A 27,396-nucleotide genomic window follows, 5' to 3' on the forward strand; every position below is an offset into this window, starting at 1 on the left:
ATTGCCCTTTAGTATCCAGAACTTTTTATTGATCATCACTTTCCACGTCAATAGGAATTACCATTCATAATGAAGAATCTGAGAGTTGAAAGACTTTGAAACACATCTAGAACATTTCCTAGAACAGCAAATCAAGTAAAGATAAACAAACAAGCCTTCTCATATGGGGCTTCAGACTTGTCTATAAAAGAAAACCATTCCTTCGTTGCACAGATATTATATACCTTCCCCCCGATCCACACAGGTAGCATGGGATTACCCCACAACTGTTGCCGAAGCATCAGCCAAAACACCACAGAACATGACAAAGTAATCAGAGGAGAGTTTACAAAAGGTGTGATTTTCAGGCTCTGTGGGCAGTGCTTTAGGAGAGTCCCCATGGGAAGGAGAAGTTTATCAAGCACATTTCTGTCCTAAACTGAATGTGTAGAGAGCAAGAGTCCAGGGGAGACACATAAATGTGTGAAGGAGGCTGCCTGACAGGAACTATGATCTTCCAAGGGTCTGCAACCAAACCACAGAGTCAGGGCTGGAAGATGGAAGAACAGCCAAGTTCACCCTCCTTCCTCCCTCTGTGATCCTTGCCTGCCAAAACCTACTAAAAGCCTGAGTCCTTGTGAGACACACCAACAAGGACCCACGCCCAGGTCTCAGTGGTGTTGAGCAAAGGTGTGAGGGGGGAGGTTCACAGGTGTTAACAGGATTCCAACACTACCGTAGACTTCATATTTTCTTATGCTGGTCATAGGCTATATTCTGGACCGAGCCCCTGAAAACTTAGAAAGAAATAAGTTTTGTCTACCTCTCAAGACTTGACTCTGATTTCTGATATAAGGAAAAGATTTTGAACAGAAATTCGAATTCACTTTATCATGATGTCTAATAATGAGACACTGCACTGACCTTCTGAATTACAGCTGTGGATCAGGTAATAACTTGGAAAAACTGCCCATAATGATCTGTCGGTCTGTTCTGCCTGTAATTATTGGAGCCAACACAAATTTCACAGCTACTGACTTGAGTGTGCAAAAATGTAATTTTCTCTATTCTCCTGTAATTGAGTGTAATTTCTTCCCTGAGCCTCTGTTCTGCCTCAAAGCAGAGAAAATTGAATCTAGCCACTTTCAGATAAACTCATTCAAATACAGTCATGTCTTAGTCAATTCAAGTTTATAATTCAGTCACAATTAAGTTGGAAATTCTCTTTTTCTTTTTTTTTTCTTTCTTCTCTGGAATTCAATCTAAGCTCCAGGGGGCTTATATAATAGGTCCCCTTCTTGGCATTAATTTGTACTGTCTGCATCTGAGTATCACAGATGTCAGGTATTCCCCTTAGGAGGAAGAGGCAGGAGGATCACTCTGAGTTTCAGGTCAGCCTAGACTCTAATGTAATTGAATAAATTGCCCCATAAGAGCCAGTACTGTGTACAATGAATATATACAGATAATAAAAAGATACAGTGGTGGTATGAAGTTTTGGAAGATAATGCACGTGCTTAGGATTGATATTATACTTGATAGAAACTGTATCTGGTACTAAACCTGTCATATTTATGGAGGGTCAAAACTAAAGGTTTTTTGTTTTGTTGTTGTTGTTGTTGTTGTTGCTGTTGTTGTTTGGTTTTGTTTGTTTGTTTGGTTAGTTTTGGTTTTTTGGATTTGGTTTTGTCGAGACAGGGTTACTCTGTGTAGCCCTGCCTGTTCTGGAACTCACTCTGTAGACCAGGCTGGCCTGGAACTCAGAAATCCGCCTGCCTCTGCCTCCCAAGTGCTGGGATTACAGGCGTGCGCCACCACCACCCGGCTAAAACTAAAGTTTTAAGGGGTTATAGAAAGAGTCAGATGTAACCTATGCCTTTTGAAAATAAACAGCCTTCTCTTGCTCTTCTTCTCTTCCCTCTCTGTCCCTTCTCTCCCCATTTCCCTTCCCCTCTCTCTCCAGGTGCTCATGGCCAGCCTCTACTACTCTTCTCTCTCTCTCTCTCTCTCTCTCTCTCTCTCTCTCTCTCTCTCTCTCTCTCTTCCATCCCTCCCTTTCTCTGTCTCTTCTCCCCCCTCAACAGCCCACCCCATGCCATGAATAAACTCTATTTCATACTAAAAGAAAAGGAGAAAAAGAAAAAGAAAATAAACAACCTTTAGAAAAACTCGATACCGGGTACCTGACCCTGGGTGACTCATCTAACAGGACCCCATGGCTTCTCTGTCCTCACAATGCCCTTGTGTTTCTCACCTGCTTCCCAGGCCTCATTCTAGACTGATTCATTGGTGCTTTCTCGCTCTGAAAAAAAAATGTTTTCTCTTCATGGAAGCCTTTAGAACAGTGGTTCTCAATGTTTCTAATGCTGTGACCCTTTACCAAAGTTTCTTGTGTTATGGTGATCCACACACACACCCACACACCATAATTTTTTGTTGCTACTTCATAACTGTAATTTTGCTACTGTTATAATATAAGTAGCTGATGTTCAGGATATCTTATATGTGACCGCCCATTCAAAGAGCTGTCATGACCCTGATCACAGGTTGGGAATCATTGCTTTAGAACATCATAGTGCCCTCCTATGCCACTTGGACCTGTGGGACATAAAGGCAGCAGACTCAGGGGGCTCCCCGTTCCTTTGTACACAGACACCAATCCTACTCTGCCTCATCGACATAGCAAAGGATAGTTGTACACAAAGCTTGATCCCTTCTCTTTCCCAAGCTTCAAACTCTGGCCTCTCCAATGAGGCTCTGAGATCAGACATAGTGCACAAAGAAGCCCCGCTTACAAAGAACCTGGCGGCTTCCCTCCAAACCCTTGGATACACTCCGATGTTCTGTCTGATACTGTCTCCTTTCAGAACTCCCTGCCTTACTCCAGAGCACAGCCTTTTAGTTTAGAAGATGAAAATCCCAGAGGCAGGTCACATGGCTGTGCATAAAGGTGCCCAGGGTGCTCTGAGGAATCCTGAAGAGTATAAATACAAAAGAAAGCTTATGAGAAGATGATGCATTATTGATAGAGCCTTCAAATGGGTAGTTAAGTGAGGTTGTCAGGTTGGCTTCTAGTCCAATGTGACTGGTGTCTTTAGACATGGTAATTCATCTTCATAAGGGGGCACACACAGAGGAGACACCAAAAGATGTCAGAGAGGACAGACATTTCTGAGCCAAAAAAAAAAAAAAAGGCCTTGGAAGAAATCAAGTTTGCATCTGAACCGTGGACTTCCCTCCAGAAGTTGGGGACTGAGTTCTGATTGTTTAAACTAGTCAGACTATGCTGCTGGTTTCAATTTGCTTTTTAGGAAGACAACATATATAATAATAAAACATTTTTCTGTCTCAATTCTAAGTCACTCTGCTCAGTAGCTGACCTGCCTTCTGAGTTCCTTATTTTTAAGTTCTAAAAGGTTTCCTGTGAAAGCTCTCTAAGATAAAGGGGGAAGAGGCTTCTAAGAAAAAACGGGAATAAAGAAAAAAGGGATATGAGGTGCTAAGAAAAGAGGGCAAGGAGAATGCTCTCGTGTCTTTGTCCTCAACACTTATACATCTTTCAGAATACATGATCACATGGTAAGAAGTTCATCACAAGTTTACACATAAATTCAAGTCATAATCATAAGTCAAATAAGTTTATAACAGGGAATGTTTGCATATATATCCATTCATTATCTGTCCCAAACTCAACAGGTTCACAGATAGTCACTTTTGTGACCAAGGTATTAGTGACGTTTTATATAGATAAACCCAGTCAATATTTTGTCTTCTGTCCTAGCACCTATGGTAAATCATCAGTTCCCCTTTGATGACCTTTGTTGTACTGGCTGGTTTTGTGTATCAACTTGACACAAGCTGGAGTTATCACAGAGAAAGGAGCCTCCCTTAAGGAAATACCTCCATGAAATCTAGTTGTAAGGCATTTTCTCAATTAGTGATCAAGGGTGGGAGGTCCCATTGTAGGTGGTACCAACCCCTGAGTTCTATAAGAAGGCAAGCTGAGCAAGCCAAGGGAAGTAAACCAGTAAGTAACATCCCTCCATGACCCTCCATGATCAGCTCCTACTTCCTAACCTGCTTGAGTTCCAGTCCTTTGGTGATGAACAGCAATATGGATGTGTAAGCTGAATAAACCCTTTCCTTCCCAACTTGCTTCTTGGTCATGATGTTTTGGAGGAATACAAGCCCTGTCCAAAACCTCTTAGAATGTGCTCTGAGGAGTAGATGCCTGCTTGCTATCTCAGAAGTAATAAACTCATGAGACTAAGAGACTGGCAGAGTTCTCATTGCAGCTGAGATTATCAGAGAGAACCTACTATAAAAGAGCTTAGTAAATGTTTTATAACTTTATGAATTCTTATAGGACCATCATCAAGAATTAAGAAGTCATCTATCTGTGTAGCATCACTACAAGACAATAAGTACATCTTCATTGTTCTGCAAAGATCTGCTCAAATGGATGTGCTAACACCTAGTGATTGTTATATATATTTAATGACAGAAAAAGCGTATAAATAGCAGGAATCTTTCCTAAATGAACTTTTCCTGGGCCTTACCTATTGGTGCAAATCCATCATAGATTATAATCTCAGGAAGATCATATGCTAGTTATTAGCATCTCCTCTGACAGCTCCTGACAGCATTTCTTCTCATCTCCTGCAGGAGAAAGCTTCTCTGGTGATAACGGAACAAGACAGTGATCTTCGAGTATCAGAATGTCATTAGGAGTCATTATATTGTTACTTTTTTTTAAAGAACAGTAGTATTTGGATTTATCCTAGGTCCCTGGGTTATCTAGTCTCGGGTTATGCATCACTCTAGCAATATGGGTTTCATCTCATGAAGTGGGCCTTAATTCAAATCAAATATTAGTTGGATTTGTTTGTAGGCAGCATACCATTGTAGATCAAAGGGCTTGTGGCTGGGTTGGTGTTCATGTTTCTCTCTTGGTATCATGCAGAGTGTCTCCCTGTACCAAAGACACTAGAACACAGGGGCGAAAGTTCTGTGTGGCACCATCTTGACTTCTCCATGTTCAGTGAGTGGTTTAAGTATTGTTTTCAAAGGGGAACTTTGACATCAGTTGGTAGAGAGTAAACTATAGTCCCAGCAATAACTTGACTTGTTTGGGATTCCTATGGGACCCCTGTATCCAACAACTCAATTAGTCATAACCCAGCCCTGGTATTGGAAACTTCATTTGGTCACAAGAGACACCCAGTTGGGGCTCTGTCTCCCATTGTTTAGCAATTTCAGTTAGATAGCCTTCATATGTGCACATTTAGGAAGCTTCTACTGTAGTAGATTTCCATTCTACTTCTCTGACAGCCCTTCATTTTAGCTGTCTCTTCCCAGGTTCCCTCTCCCATCCCCTTCTCCCCTCCCTATCCCCATTTGATTCCCAGATTGTGCAACCCTCCCCAATCCATTCACAACTATCTGTTCTAATTCTCTGTCATGGGGAGATCTAGTTGTGCCCCCTAGTCCATTACTCTACACCTAACCTCTGTGGTTCTTGGGTTGTGGCTTATTTATCACTGATTCAACCACTAATATCCACATATAAGCAAAAACATACTGTATATTGTCTTTCTGGGTCCGAGTTACCTCACTCAAGATGATTTTTCCCCTAGTTCCATCCATTTACCTGTGAATTTCATTATTTTATTTTCTTTTAATGGCTGAGTAAATTGTATTAATGTACCACATTTTTTATACATTCTTCTGTTGAAGGACATCAAGGTTGTTTCCAATTTCTGACTATTATGAATAGAGCAGAAAGTGGCTCTGTGGTAGGATCCTTTAGGTATATGCCCAAGAGTGGTGTAGCTAGATTTTGAGGTAGATCAATTCCCATCTTCCTTAGGAACACTGATTTCCACAGTGGCTGTACAAGTTGGCACTTCCACAAGTAATAGATGAATGTTTCCTTTACACCATATCCTTGCCAGAATGGACTGTCACTTGTTTTATTGATCTTAGCCATACTGATGGGTTTAAGAAAGAAAGAAAGAATGAAAGAAAGAAAGAAAGAAAGAAAGAAAGAAAGAAAGAAAGAAAGAAAGAAAGAAAGAAAGAGAAAGGAAAAGAAAAGAAAAGAGAAAAGAAAAGAACAGAGGAATGATTGCCTTAATATAAATAAGTCTGAATAGTTTGCAGAGTAAAACTTTAGACTGGGAAAGTTGCTCAGCCAGAAAAGTGCTTGCTAAGAAAGCAAAAATATCCAAGTTTGATCCCCAGCACCTACATAGAAGCTGGGCATGGCAGGACACATGTGTAGCTCTTGCAGAGACAAGAGGATCCCCAGGGCTCAATGTCGAGCCAAATCAGTGCAAAACTGTCTCAAAACATTGAGGTGGAGAGTGAGAAGGAAAGACAAGTGACACTGACCTCTGACCTTTGCAGAAATGAGTACACATGTACCTACACAGGGCTGCACACACACACACACACACACACACACACACACACACACAAACCTGTCTATACACATATATATGCAACAGAAGATAGAAATTAGAAAGAGAAGAGATAGTATCAATTATATAAAATGCTAACTATATTATATAATAAAATTTAAAGGCAAAACAAAATTTAAAAATAAATAATACAAATGACTAGGAATACAAGTAATATTTTAAACTTTATCCTATTTAATTCGTTTGTGTGTGTCTATGTGTGTGTGTCTGTGTGTGTGTCTGTGTGTGTGTCTGTGTGTGTCTATGTGTATGTGTATCTGTGTGTGTCTGTGTGTCTGTGTGTGTCTATGTGTGTGTCTCTGTGTGTGTGTCTGTGTCTGTGTGTGTATCTGTGTGCGTGTGCATGTCTGTGTGTGTGTGTGTGTGTGTGTGTGTGTGTGGTGTGTAGCCACACCATGTGTGGGGGAGCAGATAATAACTCACAGGAGTTGGCTCCCTTCTTCTGCCATGGTGGTCCTGGGGATTGAACCTAGATCACCTAGCTTGACAACAATGCCTTTACCTGCTGAGCATCTCCCCAACACATTAATTTAAAGATTAACACTAATGAATGGAGCATTCTTTTAATGAACAAAGGGAATGGACAGGCGATACCTGGAAGAAAATAAGTAAGTGACGATGAAAGCACATTTTAAAATATAAATTAGAAGGAGATGCAATTCCTCTCTTGAATCCATGGAGACTTTTTGTGAAGATTAACAGTCAAAGCTAAGAAGCTTGCCATAATGCAGGTGTTTTCACGCTGATGCAAGGAATCAAAACTGGTGTCACCTTCCCAGGAAGTTCGCTCACAAGCTACAACAGTCTCTCTAAAACTGCTTATATCCAGGGGGAGTGTAATTCCCCACTCCTTATGTATAGCAGTACATAGTGACTTATTCCCAAACGGTGAAGATGGGAGGGAAGGAGAGAGGGATGGAGGGAGGAAGGGAGGGAGGGAGGGAGGGAGGGAGGGAGGGAGGGAGGGAGGGACAATTCTACAACAGCAGCCTCTATAAACTGCACCACTGCCACCAGGTGAGCAAGGTCACCAGCAGGAGTCACATACCATGTTGACAAACTGCATGACAGAATTAAACTGGCACATTACCTCTGTGAGCTTCCTCTCCCAGACCCATGACCCCATCTAGTCATGGGAGAATATATCAGAGAAATGTCAACACAGCCTACACTATGTCTGACTGGTACTCCTCCAAATTGTCAAGGTCACCAAAACTAAGGGAGCTCTGAGAACTTACCTCCAAGAGGAGTCTAAAGAGGCATGGCTGTCTAATGTATGTCCTGGTTCTAGAATGAAAGGAGAACATGGTAACCTCTACGTCTGAATAAAGTCTGAGTTTTATTTAACAAGTATGCATTGCTATTGATTCTTAATTGTAACAGAGCACTATAGTAAAGTGAGATATTTATACAAGGCAAGAAGGTGGGAGATTTATAGGAACTCTGCACTTTTGCTCTATAAATCTAAAACTATTCTAAAAATAATAATAAAGTCTGTGAGGGATTTTTTTAGAATGTTTATTTGGTTTTTACATGAACTTTAGCATGTTCATGTCCTAATTTTTTTTCTAAGAAAATGACTGCAGATGCAGGAAAAGATGAAACTTTACACACAAGGATGTGTCCACATTGCATTATCTACCATAGATCTAGTAGATCTAATAGATATGAGTGTTCAAAACTAGTCTGACCAGAGAAATTAGCCTTCAATTCAATGGGATATTTTAGCAGTGAAAAATGCAGTAGCTGTATGGCACACATCAATAATACCAGAAAGTTAAATAAGAGCCTGACTTCTGTAGCGAGACCCTGCCTGAGAACGAAAAACTGTGCAAGGGACATGGCGTGGTGGTGGGATGATGTGAGGCCCGAGGCTCAGACCTTGGTACTGAAGTCAAGTATACTGAACAATATGAATATAAACCAATGGCATATTAGAAGAAAAGCTAGGTTATGAAATAAATGTAGAGGAAATTCTGTGCATATTGAGTCAGAAATAGGATTGACAGACAGAGATAAAAAAGTTTGATTTCTCTCTAAGGTTATATTTTTCTAAAATTTATATGGCATATGTTCCTTTTTCATAGGAAAGAACACATAAGACAAAGTTGACCATTTTAACTATTTTAAGCTTATATTTCAGTCCCATTTAGAGCATTAGCAGTGATTTACAACTTCCACTGTCTAGTTCCAGAATATGCCACAGCCACAAAAGGAAGCCCTATACCCAACAACCTGCCTCTCCCCATCTCCTAGGCCCCAAAGTAGCGACAACACCTGTCTGCTTCCCGCCTCTGGATCTTCCAGTTCAGGAGGTTTCCTACACAACACACAAATGACCCTTCGAAAATGACACTAGGTTAATTTTGTGTTGACTGTGTGTTGCTGGGAATTGTGTCTGTCTTTAAGAGTGGTTTGTATACCCAGTAAGACTCCCTAGGTGATGACTGATTTTTCCTTTGTAAGCAGCTATCAATTGGAGATAGCTTCTGTGCTAGGGATGGGGGAGTTTAATTTCTTGTCTAGCTCTGTTCACTTAATGCAGTGACTTCACAGTCCATGCAAGTTATGAAGTGTAAAATAGTTCATTCTCTTTTACAGCTGAACAATATTCTAGTGTGTGGATATGCCAAATCTCATTTATCCAATTGTCAGTTCATAAACACTGGGTTTGTTTTCCCTCTTCATTTTGAATTGTGCTGCTGTGTATACACATATGCAAGTTTTCATTTGAAAACTTAGTGTCTATATTTTTAAAAGACTTTTATTAAAATATATCCAACTAAGTTGTACTAAGTACTTGGGTCTATGCCAACACTGAATTGCTCAGAAGTTTCCTGAATTTGTTTACTTGTGTTCAATGATCCAGTCTTCCATTCACTGCACATGTGAACTCTAGACTCAAATTATATATCTGTTTTATTGAACAGTATTTTTATTTAGAAAAACAATGTGAATGACCATACTTCTTTCATTCTACAACACAAAGCATATTCATATATGGCTTTTTCAAGAATTAAGAGAATAGTATTTGATACTGGATCACTACACACACACACACACACACACACACACACACACACACATATATATATATCTTTGGAGAGCTTGGAAATGAAATTTTTATTATTTTATCCATTATCACTAAAGTTCCCCCATAATACCCTGCATCATATGAACAATAATGAAGAAAATAAAATCCACCTGTAAAGGCTTTTTTATTTTTATTTGGGAAGTGGGGACATTGTGTGAGTAGATGAATATGGAGTTACAGTCTGTTATCAGCTACTCAGCATGGGTGCTGGGAATCGAACTCTGGACCTCTGCAAGAGCAGCAAAAGCTTTTAACCTCTGAGCCACCTTCCAGCCCCAGCCTTAACCCTTGTGTCAACGGTGTGGTATTTCAAAGTTGATAATCAGTACTGCATGTAGTTCAATATTTAGTTTACCTGAGAATTTGGTTTTTAAACTGTGAGTAGGGACCCCTTTGGCAAACTTCTATCTCTAAAAATATTTACAATATAATTTTTAACGTTAGGAAAATTACAGTTATGAAGTAGCAACAAAAACAAATTTATGGTTGGGGTCACAACATGAGGGTCACAGTTTTAGGAAGGTTGAGAATCACTATGTTAGGAGAAGTATCAAGCTATTTATCAAAAACCTTCTCTTAAATGTAAACTATATGTGTATACACACACACACACATACACTGATGCACACACCAACACCAATGATCTATACTGGTAACCTCACAGAGGAAAAGGAGCAAAAAAATTAAATCCAGTCAACCGGTCTATATTAAACTCTAAATTATGCTTAAGTGACATTCAGTTTCAGGTCAAACCTCATTGCACTTTGAAACCATCTCTTGTTATCTGTCTTAGTTAGGGTTTCTATTGCTGTGATGAAACACCATGAACAAAAGCAAGTTGTGGATAAAAGGGTTTATTTGGCTTCTGCTTCCTCTTTATAGTCCATCCATCATTAAAGGAGGTCAGGACAGGAGCTCACACAGGGCAGGAACCTAGAGGCAGGAGCTGACGCATAGACCATGGAAGGGTGCTACTTGCTGGCTTGCTTGGTTTGCTCGCCTGCTTTCTTATAGAACCCAGGACCGGCAGCCCAGGGATGGCCCCACCCACAATGGGCTGAGCCCTCCTCCATCAGTTACCAATTAAGAAAATGTCTTATAGCCAGATCTTGTGAAGGCATTTTCTCAAGTGAAATTCCCACCTTACAGATAACGCTAGCTGTGTTGAGTTGACACAAGAGTAGCCAGCACACTAGCTAATTGGCTCAGGGTCATGTGAATCAAAATGGAGTGCAGTTCAACTCGCTGAAGAACAAAGAGTGAACACGTTACAAACTGATATTTATACTACAGATGAGTCCGTTTTGGGTGTCATGGTTGCCCGATGACCTCCTTTTTATCAACCTTTTCTAGGTAGACCTTATTTTCCTTTTGAGTGTGGTTGGTTCCATTTAGTGTCTTCTGAATAGCACAATATGAAGAAAGTGAAGTGACTTCATGAAATCAGGGTACGGTAGTCTCCCAGACCACCTGTTCTGGGGAAAGCTGGCCACCATATTGTAAGAACTTTCACACAGCTCTATAGCGAGTCTTTCGTGATAAAGACAGAAACATGAGATAGTATTTATGATCTTAAGCTGCTCATATAACAACAGATAATGAAAACAGGCACCCTTATCCAAACCAGCAACATCATAGTTAGAACTCTGTCTGGCACGAAGTATACAATATTATATCATAATTAGGAATATATTGTAATGTTCACAAAGTGCACAACTTACGTGTGTAACCTGAGGAATTTTTATGCATATACATAGCCCTAGATAACCACCACCCAGGTCAAGATATAAACTGTTTACACTTAGCCAGTCCATAATTCTTCCTAAAGAAACTATTCTTTTGATCAATAGTCATAGGTTAGTTTTGCTTGTTTTTGACCAGATAAATGAAATCTTCCCATATGCATTCTTCTATGCTTGGTATCTTTCATATACTTTTTTATATTTTGTTTTGCTCTGAGACAAGATGTCAGCATGACCCCCAGGTGATCTTAAACTTCTGCTGTAGTCCAACTAGCCAAGAACTCAGCAATTCTTCTGGCTCAGCCACCCAAGTCTGTATTATAAACCTTCTCCACCTTATCTGGCTATGTGTTTTCCTTGGGGGAGAGGTACAGTGTTGTTCGTGTGTTTTGGTTTTGGAGACAGAGTCTCACTATGTAGCCTTAACTGACTTAGAATTGGCTTTGTAGACCAGGCTGGCCTCGAACTCACAGAGAACCTCCTGCCACTGACTCCCAAGTGTGGCTCAAAGGTGAGGGCCACCACAATTGGCTTTTTTGTTTGTTTGTTTGTTTGAGGCAAGTGAGACTTAAATACAAGATTTTTCTGCCTTAGCCTCCTGGGTACCCAGAACTGCGAGTGTGAGCCCCCATGGTCAGGCCATACATCATCATAACCAGTTTTAAATTTATTTGTGTGGTATATACTTTGTTTGTTTTCTCCTTTTATTGCTGAGTGCTGTTCCATTTTGCACTAATATCAAATTTATCCTTCCCGGTTGACAGACAATCACATGGTCTCCAATTGGAGAGCATTATAGATATGTTTGCAATGAATATTCTCACATCAGTTTCTCTGTGGACATATGCATTCAACACTCCTGGAAAAAAAAACCTTAGAATTGATGTATCACAGAGCACATGTTTAAATATGAGTTTTATCCAAAGTAGTAGTGTTTCCCATTCTCACCTCTGAGAGGTTTTTTTGTTTTTGTGTTTGTAATCATTTGAAAAAGAAAGAAAAATAAAAGTTGGTCCTAATGTGAAATGAACAGCAGCGAAGAAACAGCCTTCAAAACTATTTATACAGGACAGAAAGATGGAGTGCTGATGGTTATCTCCACGCAAACACTGCGATCACATTCACTTGTTTAGAAATACTTTCAGTCATTTAGATCAAAGGTGTGTACACAGATAACTCACATGGGAGACTCAAATCCCAAAAGGATCAGAGTTTGCGTAGCACCTTCAGATGTGCTTTCCACAAAGACAGTCTCCACATGGGGTCCATGTTTACCCGCCAGCCCAGGAAGGTGAAAAATGAGTCATCTCACTGCCTAACCTAGCTCGCCCTAAGTACCGCTGTTTCAAATAAACAGAGCAGGGAGCTTTACTAATGATGCACTCTGGGGCACCCGCCGTGACTGGCATGAGGCTCTGCACACAGCAAGAGAGGCAGCTCCTCAGTCCTTTCTGCTTCGAGGGTGTCCTGGCTGCTCTGACCTCAGTAAGGACCCAAAGCAGGCAAAGCCAGAATGCCTACTACGCTCTCAGGACCTAGTCTCCTATTATATAAATTCATAACTGACAATAAGCTAGCTGTCCAAGAATGAGAAGTGCTTACTGTTAGCCCTCTGCAGAAAGATGGAACCATTATGTTTAAAAGCAAAAAAGATGTCGAGGTGAAGCATCAGAGAATCAGCCAGGCACCAAGTGAGACTTTTCCACACAGATGAGGCCGGCAAGAAAACAAGGTGGTTTTAGAGGGCTCAGAACACACTGTTGGCAGGTATTTCCAAACAATTCCAGAAAAGACTAAGCCTTGATAAATCATGACTTTTCAACTGACCTTTACTCTTACAAGTGGTCTAGCATGAGTGTAAGGGGAGTAAAAGACTAAGTTAAGTGGATACCAGACCATTGATTGACTTCATTCCCACGCAAACCCAGTGAGTGTAAAACCAGTGACTCCATTTTAAAGATGGTCTCTGCCAGTCATGGCAATATACTAATCCCAACACTAGGGAGACTGAGGCTGGAGGGTTGTGAGTTTCAGGTTAGCCTTAGGTACACAGCAAGACCCTAATTTTAATAAAAACAAAAACAACAACAATGACAAAAAATTCCTTCAGCAGAGTTAACAGAAGTTCTCCCAAACTCAGCCTGTGTGTTTGTAAACCTGTTAGCCCATCTACTCAGAAGGCTGAGATAGGACTATGTTGAGCTCAAAGCCAACCTGGGTTACACAGTTCCAAAATTAAAACTATTATTATTATTATTATTATTTCCCCAAGTCAACCTACATCTCCCTTTTCCAAGCCCTTATTCTCTAGAACCTTCTGACATTACAACAGGACAGTGTCATCTACAAAGCTCACACTTGAGAACCGTGCAATCAAATTAATAATAATAATAATAATGATGATGATGATAATGTTTTAAATAAGTTTCCAATTTCATGTTAGATAGCATATTGGATGTGCCTGCTCTAGACTTCCCGAACAATAATAATGTTTAAAAGGAATCAGAGCCAGTAGTGGTGCACGCCTTTAATCCTAGCACTCAGGAGGCAGAGGCAGGGATCTCTGTGAGTTCAAGGCCAGCCTGGTTGGCACAGAAAGTTCCAGGCCAGCAGAGCTATAGTGTGAGCTCTTCACTCAAAGAAGGGATGTGGGGGAGAGGGATAGACTATGTTATGTGTCAGAATTATGTTCTTGGGAACAAATAACCCTCTACTGCCCAGGATTTGCTTGTTCTCCTATAGACGTTTACTAAAAAGCCTTTTCCCAGAAGGCCTTGGGCCTGGGTCATGGTGGGCTCTGTTGGCTGGGCTTGAGCTTGCATGACGTTGATTTTTCCCACCTTCCTCCTCCAGACCCGGAAGAGCATGATGCTTCCTATCTGACTCCATTTTCTACCACTGGATTTCTTGTTTATTCCTGCATTTAGTTTTGTCTTGCTTTGCTTTTGTTTCTTTAAGTCAGAGATTCACTCTGTAGCTCAGGCTAGCTTAGAACTCACTGGGTAAACATACTAGCAATCCTCCTGCCCCAGCCCCCTGAGTGCCAGAACTTCAGGCACAGCATTTGGATCTTCCTGACAAAAGCAGGCCCCAGCCCTTAGCTGGTTTGCCCTTATTAAACTGCGAAGGTCACTTCTTTCCCAGGCTCTATAATCAGCAAGCCCTCATTTCCCTCCCGCAATGTCTTCCCAAGCCTTGTGCAATTATGGCTCATTCCTGCAGGTTTCCTACGGCAGGCATCTGAACAGAATTAAAGCACGAGCATGTGCCAGCATAATCTGTTCCCAAGATAGTAAACGCTGAGAAGTTCTATATTGGAACACGCCGAGTGCTGACTGGCTGGGGCGTGATTAACCTAATAAGCTTAAAGCGCCTCTTGCCATCCACATCTGTCAGGACGTGGGCAAAACACAGGTTCGTAATCCCTGAGACTGGGGCCCCTGGGGACCCTCACGATGCTCAGGGGCAGCATCAAAACTTAGGGCGACAGGCGCGCCTTCCTCTTCATTGTGGCATGGGCTCCAAATCTAGGAGTTTGTACCACGGACTCCCAATCTCGTCTGGAGTTGTCCATCAGGCAGAGAGCTTTCTGTCGCCGGTTCTAAGGATTCTCCAAGGACTGTAAAGGCAGAAGATGGTGACAAGCTGAAACCATGGGGTGCACTCCATCACACAATGCCATCGTCAACAGCGTTGCCAAGAGTGGCATTCAGTTTTTTAAGAAGCCGAAGGCAGTTTTGCCAGGATGTCAGTGGGGCAGCCAACAATGCCCCATCCCTTTGCTGGTTCAAAGTTCCACCTTCTGTGACCCCGGTGGGGAGCTGCACCTGGGACAGAGGCTGGCAGAGGAGACGGCAAGTTCCAAGAAGCTCCAGGCCATGGCTGAAGATCTTTGTCAGCTCCCAAAAGATATGGAAGGACTGATCCCAGAAAGCCAAACCTTCCAGAGGAACAAATCACAAAGCCACGTAGCTACGGATATTTCATCCAGGACAGAAGGCTCGCATAGGACAGAAGTAGATTTTTCTGGGGACGGGAGTAAGGAAAACACTCCCCAGGAGACCTCAAAGGGGAACAGAGAGCCAACATGCCCTCAATCAGAGAGCCAGGACCCTTGTTGCCAAACCGCTCCTGAGTCAAAAGGCAAAGTGGACTTCCCGGAGCCCCTGGTGAAGGCCCACCAGCGCGCTTATGCCTACCTGCACTCCAGCCTCTCCAGATACGAAGCAGTGGTGCGCCTTGTCCAGCAAGCCAGCCAGACCTGGGAGCTGCTGAGGCCCATGCTCAGCTTCCTGCTGCTGTGCTTCGAGGAGACCAGCCAGCTTCTAGGAGAAATCGCTAAAGATGGAGATGTGCTCCTGCAGGAAGTTAGAGGGGATCTGGCATGGCCGCTGAGGAAAGGCGAGCCCTGGGAACACCCCCCAGACCTCCTGCAACAGCTGCTGCAGTACACGGTCAGCAAGTTGCAGGTGGTCCACGGCACAGTGGCCGCCCTCACTGGGAGCTTCCTGGAAGGCTCCAGCAGCTGCCTCAGAGCCACTGCCGGCCACCTGGAAGGTAAGCTGAGCACCAAGAGAGGTATTGATGAATGTATCCTAAGGGCCCTGGGACAACTAGAGAGCCTGGCCAGTGGCCACGGTGACCCTGGGCTGCTGGGTGCACCCTTATGCTCTGAGGACAGTGGCATTGGTGCTGATAATGAGTCCGTGCACTCCCTGGAGAAGCTGGGCAAGCAGGCCAGCTGGGACTTTACAGCAGAGCTTGGAGAATGGAAGCCCGGGACCGCAGCCCAAGTGGAGGCCCGGCCGTCAGGACATGCCTGGCAGAAAGGTCCAGACTGGGCAGGTTCAGACAGACCCCAGGACTGTCCACTGTCCAGTCCTAGGATAGCAAAGATTCAACCTGCAGTACAGGATGAAGCCAGGAGCTCGAGCACCTGCTCCGCAGGCCCAGAAGCAGTCACGCACAGGCCCTCAGAGGCTGCCAAAGACATTCCGTGGGACTCTCTGGGCACTGAGATCCCTGTGGGGACACACCTTTCTCGAAGCTCTGGACTGATTGATGCGCCATCCCTGAGTGAAGATGAGGACAGTAGCCCAGAGGAGGAAGATGAACTTAGCAGCACGGGCCTGCATCCTGAGCCTCAGAAAGCCCTACCTTCCAGACCACGATCCTCACCCGGCACCCGGGAAAGCCTGTTTCAACCCTACTCCAAGAAGCTTAGGAGCCCCCAGGCCCAGGAGATGATTCTGAAGATGAAAGAGGCCATCAGTGAAAGGATCAAGTTTGTCCCCGTGCTTTCCAGGCCCCAGGACTGGGCTGAGGACGAGGAGGGGAGGACAGTGGCCCCTCCCAGACCCAGATCAGTCAGTGGCAGCAGGAGGGTCCCTGAGAGACAAAGGAGGTCGCACTCAGAGGGATGTCTGAAGGGCCACGTGGAAGACCCCACCCTTCAGGAGCTGAGGAGGGTCCAGACAGACCTCAGTCGGAGGCTGGAGGTATTTTATGCCCTGGGTGCCACACGGCAGGGGCAGAGCCGGGAGCAGTGTCTGCCATCCAGGGTGTCCGTGCTATGGCCCCCCACCAGCTGCAGGGTGAGTCCCAGTAGCACCCTCAGCAAGTTCAAGGCCTCTCTGACCCAAAACTTTAGCATTTTGCCCAATCAGGACAAGAGCATCTTCCAAAGAGGTAGTCCCTGCTTTGACGGTGACCAGCCCTGCCAGGGGAAGGCTGGAAAGCTGCCAAATGTCATCTTTTGTGGCAAGAAGAACAGTAGGGCTCCCAGGGACAACGAATGGGACATCAGGGCCTGTTCCGGCAGAACATCGGTGAAGAAGCTTATTGAAACTTTCAGTCCTGCCGAGAGTCCGAGGATGCCAAGGGACGGCAGGAACTCGGGGTCAAGCCCCTGCCTCAAGAAGTGGGGTATTCCTGCCATGCCTCCCAGGTTTCCTATATACAGGGGGCTAGCCCCCATGTATTCTAAGCCCCAGATTTCTCCAGCAGCAGGCAGAGACCCTTTCAAGGCAGGCATGGGCTGGAGGCCTTCCGCACCCTTTCCCTCCCTTCCTCCAGCAGGGGCATCTGAGAGTGAAGACATTAGTGGTGAAGTGGAGGAGGACCTAGAGAACCTCCCTCCACCACCTCTGGAAGTCCTGATGGACAAATCCTTCACTGCTCTGGAACATGCAGAATGCAGCCAGCCAGCAGGGAGCTCCCTAGAAGAGACCCTATCACCAGGGCTTCAAGAGGCTAGCCACCCAAAAGGAACATGGGCTTCCCCCAAGCTGAGAGCCTCCATGAGCCCCGTGGACTTGCTCCCCAGCAAAGGCAATGGCAGCTCCCCGAGGTTACAGAGCACCAGGCCGGGGAACACCAGGAACGCGGGCAATTCCAGAAAGTTGACCTTGGACCTGAACTCTCCGCAAACAGCCAGCCCAAGCCCAGCGGCGGAGGGTGGGGCTCACAGTCAGGTGCCAGCAGAGGACGCGGCAGGCTTCTCCAAGCATCGCCAGAAGGCAATTCCCTGGCACCACACCAACCTGACACCTGGGCAAAGCAGGACGTTGGAGCCCAGCCTGGTCAGATTTTCACGAGATCCACACTCTCCAGAAGCATCCAGGAAGGGTCCAGAGAGAAGCCCTCCAGGAGTCAGAAAGGCCTCTCCCCAAAGAGCACAGTGGGTATCCCCAGGGGACAGGAGGCTGCAGAGCCTGCCCTCCACTCATGGACCATCCCAGCCGTGCCTCCCTGCTGTCCCCAGCTCCCCGAGTCCGCCTCTGAGCCCCAGGACGCTAAGCCCCACAGCCACAAGGAAACCAACTTCCCCACCATTTCAGCACCCACAGTCCAACCCAGCCCCAGGGAGCCCTCCTGCCCAACGGACAGAAACAAACACCCCCTCCTCTGCTTCCTCTTCATCCCCCTCAGTGTCTCCGTCTCGGGAGTCCAAGGACACAAGTCACTCTGAGGACAGTGGGGCTACCACAGCCAAAGCATCCAGGAACACGTGTTCCATATTCTTCCCAGCCGCCACTTCTCTCTTTGAAGCTAAATCATCCTCCTCAACATCTCACCCACGAATGCTGCCAGACCCTGGGGGCCTTTTGAGGACCCCAATAGGAGGCTGGAGGGGCAGCTCAGGGCCGCGACTGAGGGCAGATTCACAGAAGAGAACGGTTCTGAATGCCCTCAACCCCCTGCCTTTTGTCGGAAGAACAGCTTCAGACCGCCAGCGCCAGCAGGGCGACCCTCTTCAGCTGCCTGGCGCAGATTGGGAATCCCATCCCTGCCAAAACAGGTAAAAGCTGCCTCACACCACTGTCCAGGTAGAGGGAGTGGGCACTGTGGACTGTCTGGCATAATAGATTTCGAACTGTGTTCCAAAGGAGGAGGCGGGAGGGGGAAGAGAGAAAGTGTGGAGAACAGCCAGGTCTCCTGCTGACTGCAGGTTTTCACCTGCAGGATGGCCCTGCCCCAGTGGCTGGCTCCCAGCCTGCCTGAGCACAACAGCTACCCCTGGGAGGTTCTCTAATCATCAGGATCCTTTAAACTCTTAAAAATTATTGTGAACCCAGTAACTATTATATATGTGAGTTATACCTACTATTTTTATTAGAAGTTTAAACTGAGAAATATTTTAAGTATTTTTTAAAGAATAAGCCCATTTTATACTCACAAAAATAGTACATTCCTGGGGGGTGGGGGGGAAGAAGAAAAAAAGAAAGAAAAGAAAAGAAAAACTGACATTAAACTCCCAATCCTCCTGCCTCAGCCTCCTGAGTTCTGGGATTATAGTCATGAGTCACCATGGCAGGCCAAAAATGTGTATTTGTTAAAAGAAAGGGGAGGGAGGAGAGGGAGAAGGAGAGAGAGGGAAAGAGAGGGAGAGACAGGGAGAGACTGGGAGGGAGAGGGAAAGGGAGAGGGAGAGACAGGGAGAGAGGGGGGGGAAAGAAGGAGGGAGGGAAAGAGGGAGGGAGGGAGAGAGAGAGAGAAAGAGAGAGATGTCAAAAGAAATATTTCCATCTTGCATTTTGCAGACCAGTTGGTATCATTCGGCTTAGTAAAAAGACAGCTGAGTTCTCAGATCTTCCATAGTACATACTACACATCCATTGATTCAAAACTACCCTCACATTCCTAAGAACACGGACCAGGAACACCTTTGAATTATGAGGAAACTTGGTTGTACCTTGAGCTCCCCCCACCCAGAAGTGTCTCTGAGATACCCAAGGCCCACATCCAAAGAACAGCTGGTCCTGAAGGCAGGACTAGAAATAGCGGAGCAGGTGTGCAGATCTCCAAGGGCTTGTCCCCGTGTCTCCACTGGCTTCAGACATCTGTGGAGTGGGCGCATCCGGAGGATGAGCTGCCTCTCCTGCCCCAGACAGACTGAATTGGGTCCAGTGTGCCTTTCTCAGCAGGGACAGGTTGATACGTGCTATTGGCCCAACCTGCAGACAGTTTGGGCACACAGCCGTGGGGTCCAGGAGCCAGAAGAACCACCCGCGGGCATTGAAAGACTCCTACACTTGATGGATTGTGTTACAGAATATGCAGGGGTGGGAGCAGGTGACACGTTAGCCCGGGGCCTATTAGAGACACACTCTTCCGGGCACTTGATATCAGATCAGACAAAGCTCCAACGCCAGCACTTGCTGTCCGTGTCGCTCTCGGCGTGTCAACCGGCAGTTAATTTCTGCCTGGGTGATATGCATCACAGGCTTCACAATGTGTCTAGGCATAAATGGTAATTTTTTTTTTTTTTACAAAATACTAGGCAGTCAATTTTAAATAAAGATAGTATCTCGGGAAAATTGTACATGGTAATAGTTCTATAACCTTCCCCAGTCACTTGAAAGAAATGAAATATTGATTATTTTTGCAAGAATCTTAGCATAACTCTGCTCTTTTCTTTCTAAGAACCTCGATAAACACTACTTACTCTGATATTAGATTTCAAAAACTGTGCCCTTCAGGAGGAGAGCTTGAGAATACAGGAACAATAAAAAGGCATTAATTAAAAACACTAACATTTTAAAACAGCAGGAGCGTAAAATTGCTCAAGAAGCAAATAATGCTCTTCTCCCAAGATTCTCATCCAAATAGAACAGCCTAAAAGGCTGTTTCATGTTCTGAATCTCAATACTCTGTGTGTGTGTGTGTGTGTGTGTGTGTGTGTGTGTGTGTGTGTGTGTGTGTGTTAAGGAGGCAGAGTCCAAAGTCAAGTGAAAGGGCCCTCTCCCTTTGGGTCCGACTACAAAGTCTGAACCCATGAAGGGGAAATGCCTGTCTCCCACCAACCACTCTACACCAAGGAGCGCATTCTGCATGTAGACGCAGAAGCCCATCTGCAGTAAGCACACTGAGCCTTTGCCTCTCTACAGAAAACAAGTACAATTTTCTATCATCCTGCATATGAGGAGCTTAGGTATTGTTTCCCCAAGACCATGCAGGTTGGTGCCAGAGAGAGAGTGCTTCCAGACCTGGTGCTTGCAAGGATACACTGCCATGTGCCTTGTCTTGCAGCTGAGTCAGGCATGCAGACTCCAGTGCCCTAGAGTCGTCATTGACGCCCCTTCTGTCACTCACTCCATGCTAGGCCTGTTTTGTAGGGGAAAAAAAATGATGCTTGTATCCTCCTGTTCAGGGGCCCTGGGGATCAGGAACAGTCCTCAAAGGGATCCTCCAGGAGGCCCAACCACTGAGCTTTGACCTTTTGTGTATATGCCAAAGCCCCAGGTGAGACTGCATCTCGAGTCTCAAAGTATTGGAGCCCTATGAACACTCCAGGGGGCTCCAGGAGACAGCTGAGGGCTAGAGATCACTGTGTGTCCTGAGCACGTGCAGGAAGAGCCCTGTGACAGTGGCTCAAAGGCCCAGTGGGCTTCTTGATCCTGAAATATATGAACGCGCGCTACCCTGACCACACTCTACTCCTCCCACCCTGATGTTGTTCACACCCAAACACAGGCTTGTCCACAGGTTTGACACCTATGTGCATGGTAAGCCAAGAGCATGTTGTCACAGGCAGAATGTCACAGGGCTGTACAGGTAGGAGGCAGAGCTCTTGTCCTGAACTGGAAGTGACTAAGAACTCTCTAGCCAAGGCCCAGTTCTCTGAACCTCGGGTACCAAAACTGTATGATGCGTGGTCCCTACAGTCCCTTCCGGGTGCATCTATCTTTACAGTAGCATCATAGAGGCAGCTCCCCATTATCCACTGTGTGCCTGGGAGTTTGCACAGCTTTCCATTTCACCCAGTACCTTTGGGCCCCGGGGAGCTGGGCACCGTTACGATTTCCAGTTTACAAAGGAAAAACTCAGACATGGTGGTTAATTCACATGCAGCAAGGCGCACAGATGGCAAGAGGAAGAGCCAAGATTTCAACCCAGGCAGCCAGACGCCAGCCTCCCCCAGCAATCCTGAGGCCAGCCTGCCAGCGGCCCTGCGTGGCTTTCAGTTAGTCCTGCCTACCTAGGCTTGTTCAGCGCTCGCTATAATAGCATCCATTCTCTCAAGCACAGCCAATCAGCGTTGGAGTTCTGTGAGGGTCCTTTCCCCTTTCACACCCTTAGTCAGGGCACTCAGGAGTAGGGAAGCTCTAGTCTAGCCAAACACTGGGAGACAATGCGCAAAGCTATTTCTCTTTGATTCCATTCAGGAAAGGAATGGCAGCTGGGCCAAGCAGGTAGGATTTTTCTCCCTTGCTTTTATTGTTGTTTTTAATTCAAGCAACTAAGCCTAGCTCTTTATTAAGCAAGAAGTGCTTTAGAAAAGCAAAACAAACAAAATAAAGTCCCAGTCCTCTCGGGTTCAGTTCAGAGCCCCAGGAGTCTAAGCCTACAGGAGGGAGGAGGAATCAGCCTGCTGTGGAAGTGCTGGGAACTGGTTCCCACCATGCCTAACCAGACCAGGCATGCAGAAATGACAATCTAGCCTGCCAAGTGTGATATGGAAAGGCAGAGGCCTGGTACCCAGGCCAAACTCTAGGCTAAACGTCAGAGGGATTCGGAGGGGAGTGGTGGGCAGAGGGGAGCAAGGTACAGGGAAGGAACCAGAACAGTGGCAGAGTGTCTGACCTGTCCTTGTACTTTCTCTTGGCAGCAGCAGCAGCAGCGAGAGCCCCAAGCAAGAACTCCCACCTTGGCTCAACTCCCGCGTCCCAGACTTGCAGGGCATTGGCACCAAGTGGGCATCTCCTCTGGAGCTCTGTGTGCTGGGCCAGGGGCTGCAGCCAGAAGCCCGAATGAGCCGCAGCCAGGACAGATCCCAGCCAGAGTCACAAGCCCAACACAAGGAAGTATCTTGACACGTGGCTAGTGGGGTCACCCTAGAATCCAAGAAGGACTAGAGACATGTTCACACTGCACCAACTCACAGTGGGGTTGATTTGGAAAGATCTCGAAGACGCCCCACCAAAGGGTCTCCAAAATCTTAAGCAAGAGCTGGATTCACTTCCAGATCCTGCTTTGCCTTGGGTTTAAATGTTAATGAAAACTTTAGACCCCCACAATGATACCTTTTATCTTTTGGAGTGCTGGCCTTAATTAGAGAAATAATATATTCATGCTTAGAGGGCCATGTGTCTTAGAAGATAACTGGTGATAGTCACATGTCATTTAAACCAGAACAGTGTGTGAAATAGTGTCCTCCAGTTTTACAGATAAGAAAACCAAATGTGTCCAGGGGAGGGGCCCCCACTAGTCATGCTGGGGTTCAGACAGATGTGAGAATGGAGCAAAAACAGGTACAGATGTGGGTGGCCTTAGACTCTGCGTTCTTCACTCTGTTCCACTGCCTTTGAATATTCCATCACTGTACCTGCCTGCAGCATAAGCTTAAAGAGAATAAAAAGAAGCCTTTTTCATTTAAGGTTAAATGGTATGATGGTTAAGGTTGGGTCATGTCTGTGAGGGATTTCCTAGGTTGAGTCCATTGAGGTAGGAAGACCTACCCCCCTGTAACTGGCACCATTCCACGGAGTGGGTAGGGTCCTGAACTGCAGAAAGAGGAAGTCAACCTGCTACAAGCATTCATTTCTTCCCGCTTCCTGAGTGGGGATACAATGTGGCCAGCAACCTCCAGCTCCTGCCACAACTCTGATGGACCGCCTCCCCCAACCTGTGAGCCAAAAGAAACCCTTCCTCCCTTAAGCTGATTTTGTCAGGATATCGTGTCCCATCAAGGAGATCTAAGACAAGTGAAGTCTCAATTCAAAGCTTTATTTAGAAGCTAATTGCTCCTGACATGAGAAAATGAGGAGGGGTTAGAAGATGTAGCCCCTCCAACCCACCCTGCACCCCCTCCTCATGCCAATGCTACAAACACAAAGCTTCCAGATCCCCTGCAGCCTCTCCTCCCTCTGCCCGGAGTGTATCCAATTCTCTGGCTGAGCTATTGCTCTGAGTGAACACCAAGCCTCCAAAACCAGAGGCCTGTTCCTTGCTCCGGGCGGGGGCTGATGCACCAGAGGTGGGAAGGGTAGGATGCAGGCTCGCATACCTGGCTCCCCGAAGCTTCGTGCGTACTGACTTGATCCCTAGGTCATCCACAGAGAAGTTCTGCTAGGGCTGGAAGCTAAGCCAGTGCCCCAAACCCCACTTCTGCCAAACAGCCAGATACTTGCTGCGGATCCTGGAATTTTTCCATTGGGAGCTGTGGAGTACTTTCTATTTAGAAAAGAATTTGCAATAATTAGGTGATTCAATGCCTGCTCAGTGGGTTGTCAAAAGACAAGAATTCTCACCCACGGGTACAGCTAAGCAGGCTGAACTTGGCAGATCTGCTGCAAAGCTGATGTTTTAAGTTGAGAAGATTATAGACCTCTAATCTTGTTGTTGTTGCTGCTGCTGCTGCTGCTGCTGTTGTTGTTGTTGTTGTTGTTGCTGCTGCTGCTGCTGTTGCTGTTGCTGTTAAAATAGATTGTGGCATCGCCGGGCGGTGGTGGCGCACGCCTGTAATCCCAGCACTCTGGGAGGCAGAGGCAGGTGGATTTCTGAGTTCGAGGCCAGCCTGGTCTACAGAGTGAGTTCCAGGACAGCCAGGGCTATACAGAGAAACCCTGTCTCGAAAAAACCAAATCCAAAAAACAAAAACAAAACAAAACAAAAAAACAACAACAACAAAAAAAAAAAAAGATTGTGGCCTGGGTCTTGGAGCCTCCAGCTACCTCCTGTTCTTCTCTCCCCAAAGTCAGACTTGTGACTCTGACTATGTGAATCTCATACGAATTATCACGTTATTAAAATGAGAGTGGCAGGGCTTATCTCTTCAATGACACCAGGGTCACCACTGATTAAATAAGTGACCAAGAGGCGCCATGCTTGCCCCTGTTATGCAGGCTTATGTTTGTCAATGTCGTTGTGTTGACTTCGGGGCGGTACCTGAGCCATGGGTGTAGTTCTGAGATAGAGTCTAAAACGTGCTGCTTTCAACCTGGGTACCACCCAAAATGGTTGGCAAGCAGCTTGGGGAATAAGCAGGCAGGACTGGGCAAGCCCAGGACATCAGGGCAAGCCCAGAACATCAGGGCAAGCCCAGCACATCAGGACAAGCCCAGGACATCAGGGCAAGCAGAAGCAAGCATTGCAAGTGGCCTTTGAGAGCTTACCCAATGTTACTGGCTTCAGGAACCACTGACTGGCAAGTATCTCTTGACTTGTTCTAGGGTTTAAATAGCAGTTCACAACCCGTGGGTCCCAATCCCTTTGGGGATCACATGCCAGATGTCCTGCATATCAGATATTTACATTATGATTCATAACAACAGCAAAATTACAGTTATGAAGTAGCAATGAAATAGTTTGATGGTTGGGGGTCACCGCAACCTGAGGAACTGTATGAAAGGGTTGCAGCGTTAGGAAGGCTGAGAGCCATGGCTTTAGAGGTAGATTCCTGAGGTTCTAAGGAAACAAGGCAGAGCCTCAGCTGTTGGGGTTACACAGAAGCAGAGTAGATGAAATTGGGGTATAGGGGACCCTGACAGCAGAGAAATGATCCCGGTGAGGTAAGAAGGAGATCCAGCCCAGCTCAAATTAGTTAGTCAGCGCTGAGCCAAGCTTCTGGACTCTGACTGATGCCAAGTGGTTTAATTTTTTTACAGTAAAACTTGAAAAAAAAAAGTCTCCTCATGACAATTATCACAATAAAGCTTTAGCTGTGGCCAAATCCAAACTCCTTTGCAAAGTACAATCTCCTTAACAGAACCCGGTACCTTTTGCACTAGAATGGTTTCTACTGACTGATAAGCAATGCTCGGGATTTGGGGGATTTAGGTGAGGCTCCATGGACTAGCAAAAGATCACCCAATTATTAACCAACATCCACTCCAGCCTTCGAGATGGAACAGGTGTCAGTTTCTTCCATTGAAGAAAAAAGCCCGAGTGTCTAACAATTCTGTTTTCTCTGGTGCTTATCTGTGAGCACGTAGACCTCTTGCTCACTACACTGGGTACAGGTGGATGCAACAGAAGAGGGTTTTTAAAACGTTGTAGCCTCTGGAACCCAGATGCAAAGATGAACCAGATAATCCCAGAGGAAGGCACATCACCAATGCAGGCCTCCCTCATCTAAGGGCCCAACTGTGGAAGTTCAGGTCAGGTTGAGTACATTAGTGTCTGAGAGCCGCTACTGCACTTGTGAGAGCTGGAGGCAAACAGCCTGAAACCAGAAGACGTGCTCCCTCATAGAGGAGGAGCACTCTAAACCAGCTCTTTGTGTTAGAGCCAGGGATGAGCTTATGCCATGCCCCATGAAGGCGCATGCTAGGGGCCTCCCAGAGACTAGGCCTTCCCCTCAGATGCCATGCTGTAGACAGAGGCAGTGAACAGCAGCTTTCAAGCAGTCCACCAACCAGACATGGCAGCCTCTCACCCCTCTAGAGGAGATGTCGTGTACTGAGAGCCTTGATGACTTGCCATATGCTCTAATGTGTGATATAATGTGAGGCCACTAGACCAACTGCCACTAGACCCAGGAGGCAATGACCAAGTGCTCCTATGGCCCAGTGACCCACAGGCTATGGGAATTCTGAGGTATCTTCTACTAGCACATGTCAGGAGAGAGTTGCCAAAGCTAAGGAGCTGCAAGCAAGAGACGTAATGAAGTTCAAAGGCTGGACATGATGAGCTGACCCCTGAGGAGGTGGTTGAAAGAAATGGAGGCTTGGTCACCACACCAACCTCACCTAGCTTATGTTACCTGTGAGTTAAACTCCAAACAAAAGAAACGAAACCCACTTCAATCTGCAAGACTTAAAGTATCAACTCAGGTGTATGCCTCCTGGAGACCAGGCCTTCCCCAAAAGCCATGTCTCTGGTTCTGCTACAGGCAGAACATTACTGGTGGCATGAAGGGTGGGTTCAATTGCACAGGTTCTCGGAGTCTTTCACCTATGCTTACCCAATCTGTCAAAGAGCCTTGCCCTTGCTGGGGCCAAATCTACTTCTTTTGTGCAAGAGACAAGATAGCAATTTTTGTTTATTATTAAACCAATGAGCCCAACCCACCAAGCACTCACAGATGTACTTTCCCATGGTAGAGTTGGAAACCAGCAAGCAACCTCATTTAACCTGACATTCTTCACACTAGACAAGGAGGTGTTTCCACAGATCCGTGGGGTACATCACACTCATAGTCTGAGCCGGCTGACTTGTCTCTGGCAGTTCAGATACAGTCTTCATCCCCACGGCAACCTCAGAGCTCTAAGGAGGGAGGGATCAGCCCAGCTTTTACCCAACACATTTAGTAATGCAGCAAACAGATATGCCCCAAGGGGAAAACACAATCTTTTATTTCCATCAAAAGCATCACAAAGGGAAAAAAATGGTGCAAATATAGTATTCTGACAGAGCAGTGATAGCTTTTTGCAAGTATAAATGCAATCCTCAAGATGAAATATAACCTCTCTCTGTGGATTGTGCTGTTGTTTACTATAAGCTACATCTGTTTTCCTTCCTTCTGCCACACACCCAGTCCAGAACCTCAAATAATCCAAATGGACAGAAATGCAGGGCAGACAGACCAAAGAGATATTTTTTCCTTCCCGTTGCAAAGAGCTGGTGCTCAACAAGGCTTGATTCATAAATCCTACCC

General features: G+C 45.7%; 1 protein-coding gene across 3 annotated transcripts; it reads left to right on the top strand.

The window, feature by feature from the left end:
• The first annotated feature begins 14,950 nt into the window (after positions 1–14,950).
• Positions 14,951–22,612, top strand: Pcare (photoreceptor cilium actin regulator). Of its 3 annotated transcripts, none has more exons than XM_052184788.1 (3): positions 14,951–18,597; positions 21,273–21,353; positions 22,408–22,612. In XM_052184788.1, exons 1-3 carry the CDS (start codon positions 14,951–14,953, stop codon positions 22,610–22,612), a joined length of 3,933 nt encoding a protein of 1,310 aa, XP_052040748.1. The 3 variants fall into 3 exon arrangements, with proteins under 3 accessions (XP_052040748.1, XP_052040750.1, XP_052040749.1); XM_052184790.1 differs by lacking the exon at positions 21,273–21,353 and having other exon boundaries at positions 14,951–16,901; positions 18,390–18,597; XM_052184789.1 differs by lacking the exon at positions 21,273–21,353.
• Positions 22,613–27,396: the final 4,784 nt, after the last annotated feature.

The sequence above is a fragment of the Apodemus sylvaticus genome, chromosome 6 (genome assembly GCF_947179515.1).
Source record: "Apodemus sylvaticus chromosome 6, mApoSyl1.1, whole genome shotgun sequence".
Classification (NCBI taxonomy): Eukaryota; Metazoa; Chordata; class Mammalia; order Rodentia; family Muridae; genus Apodemus; species Apodemus sylvaticus.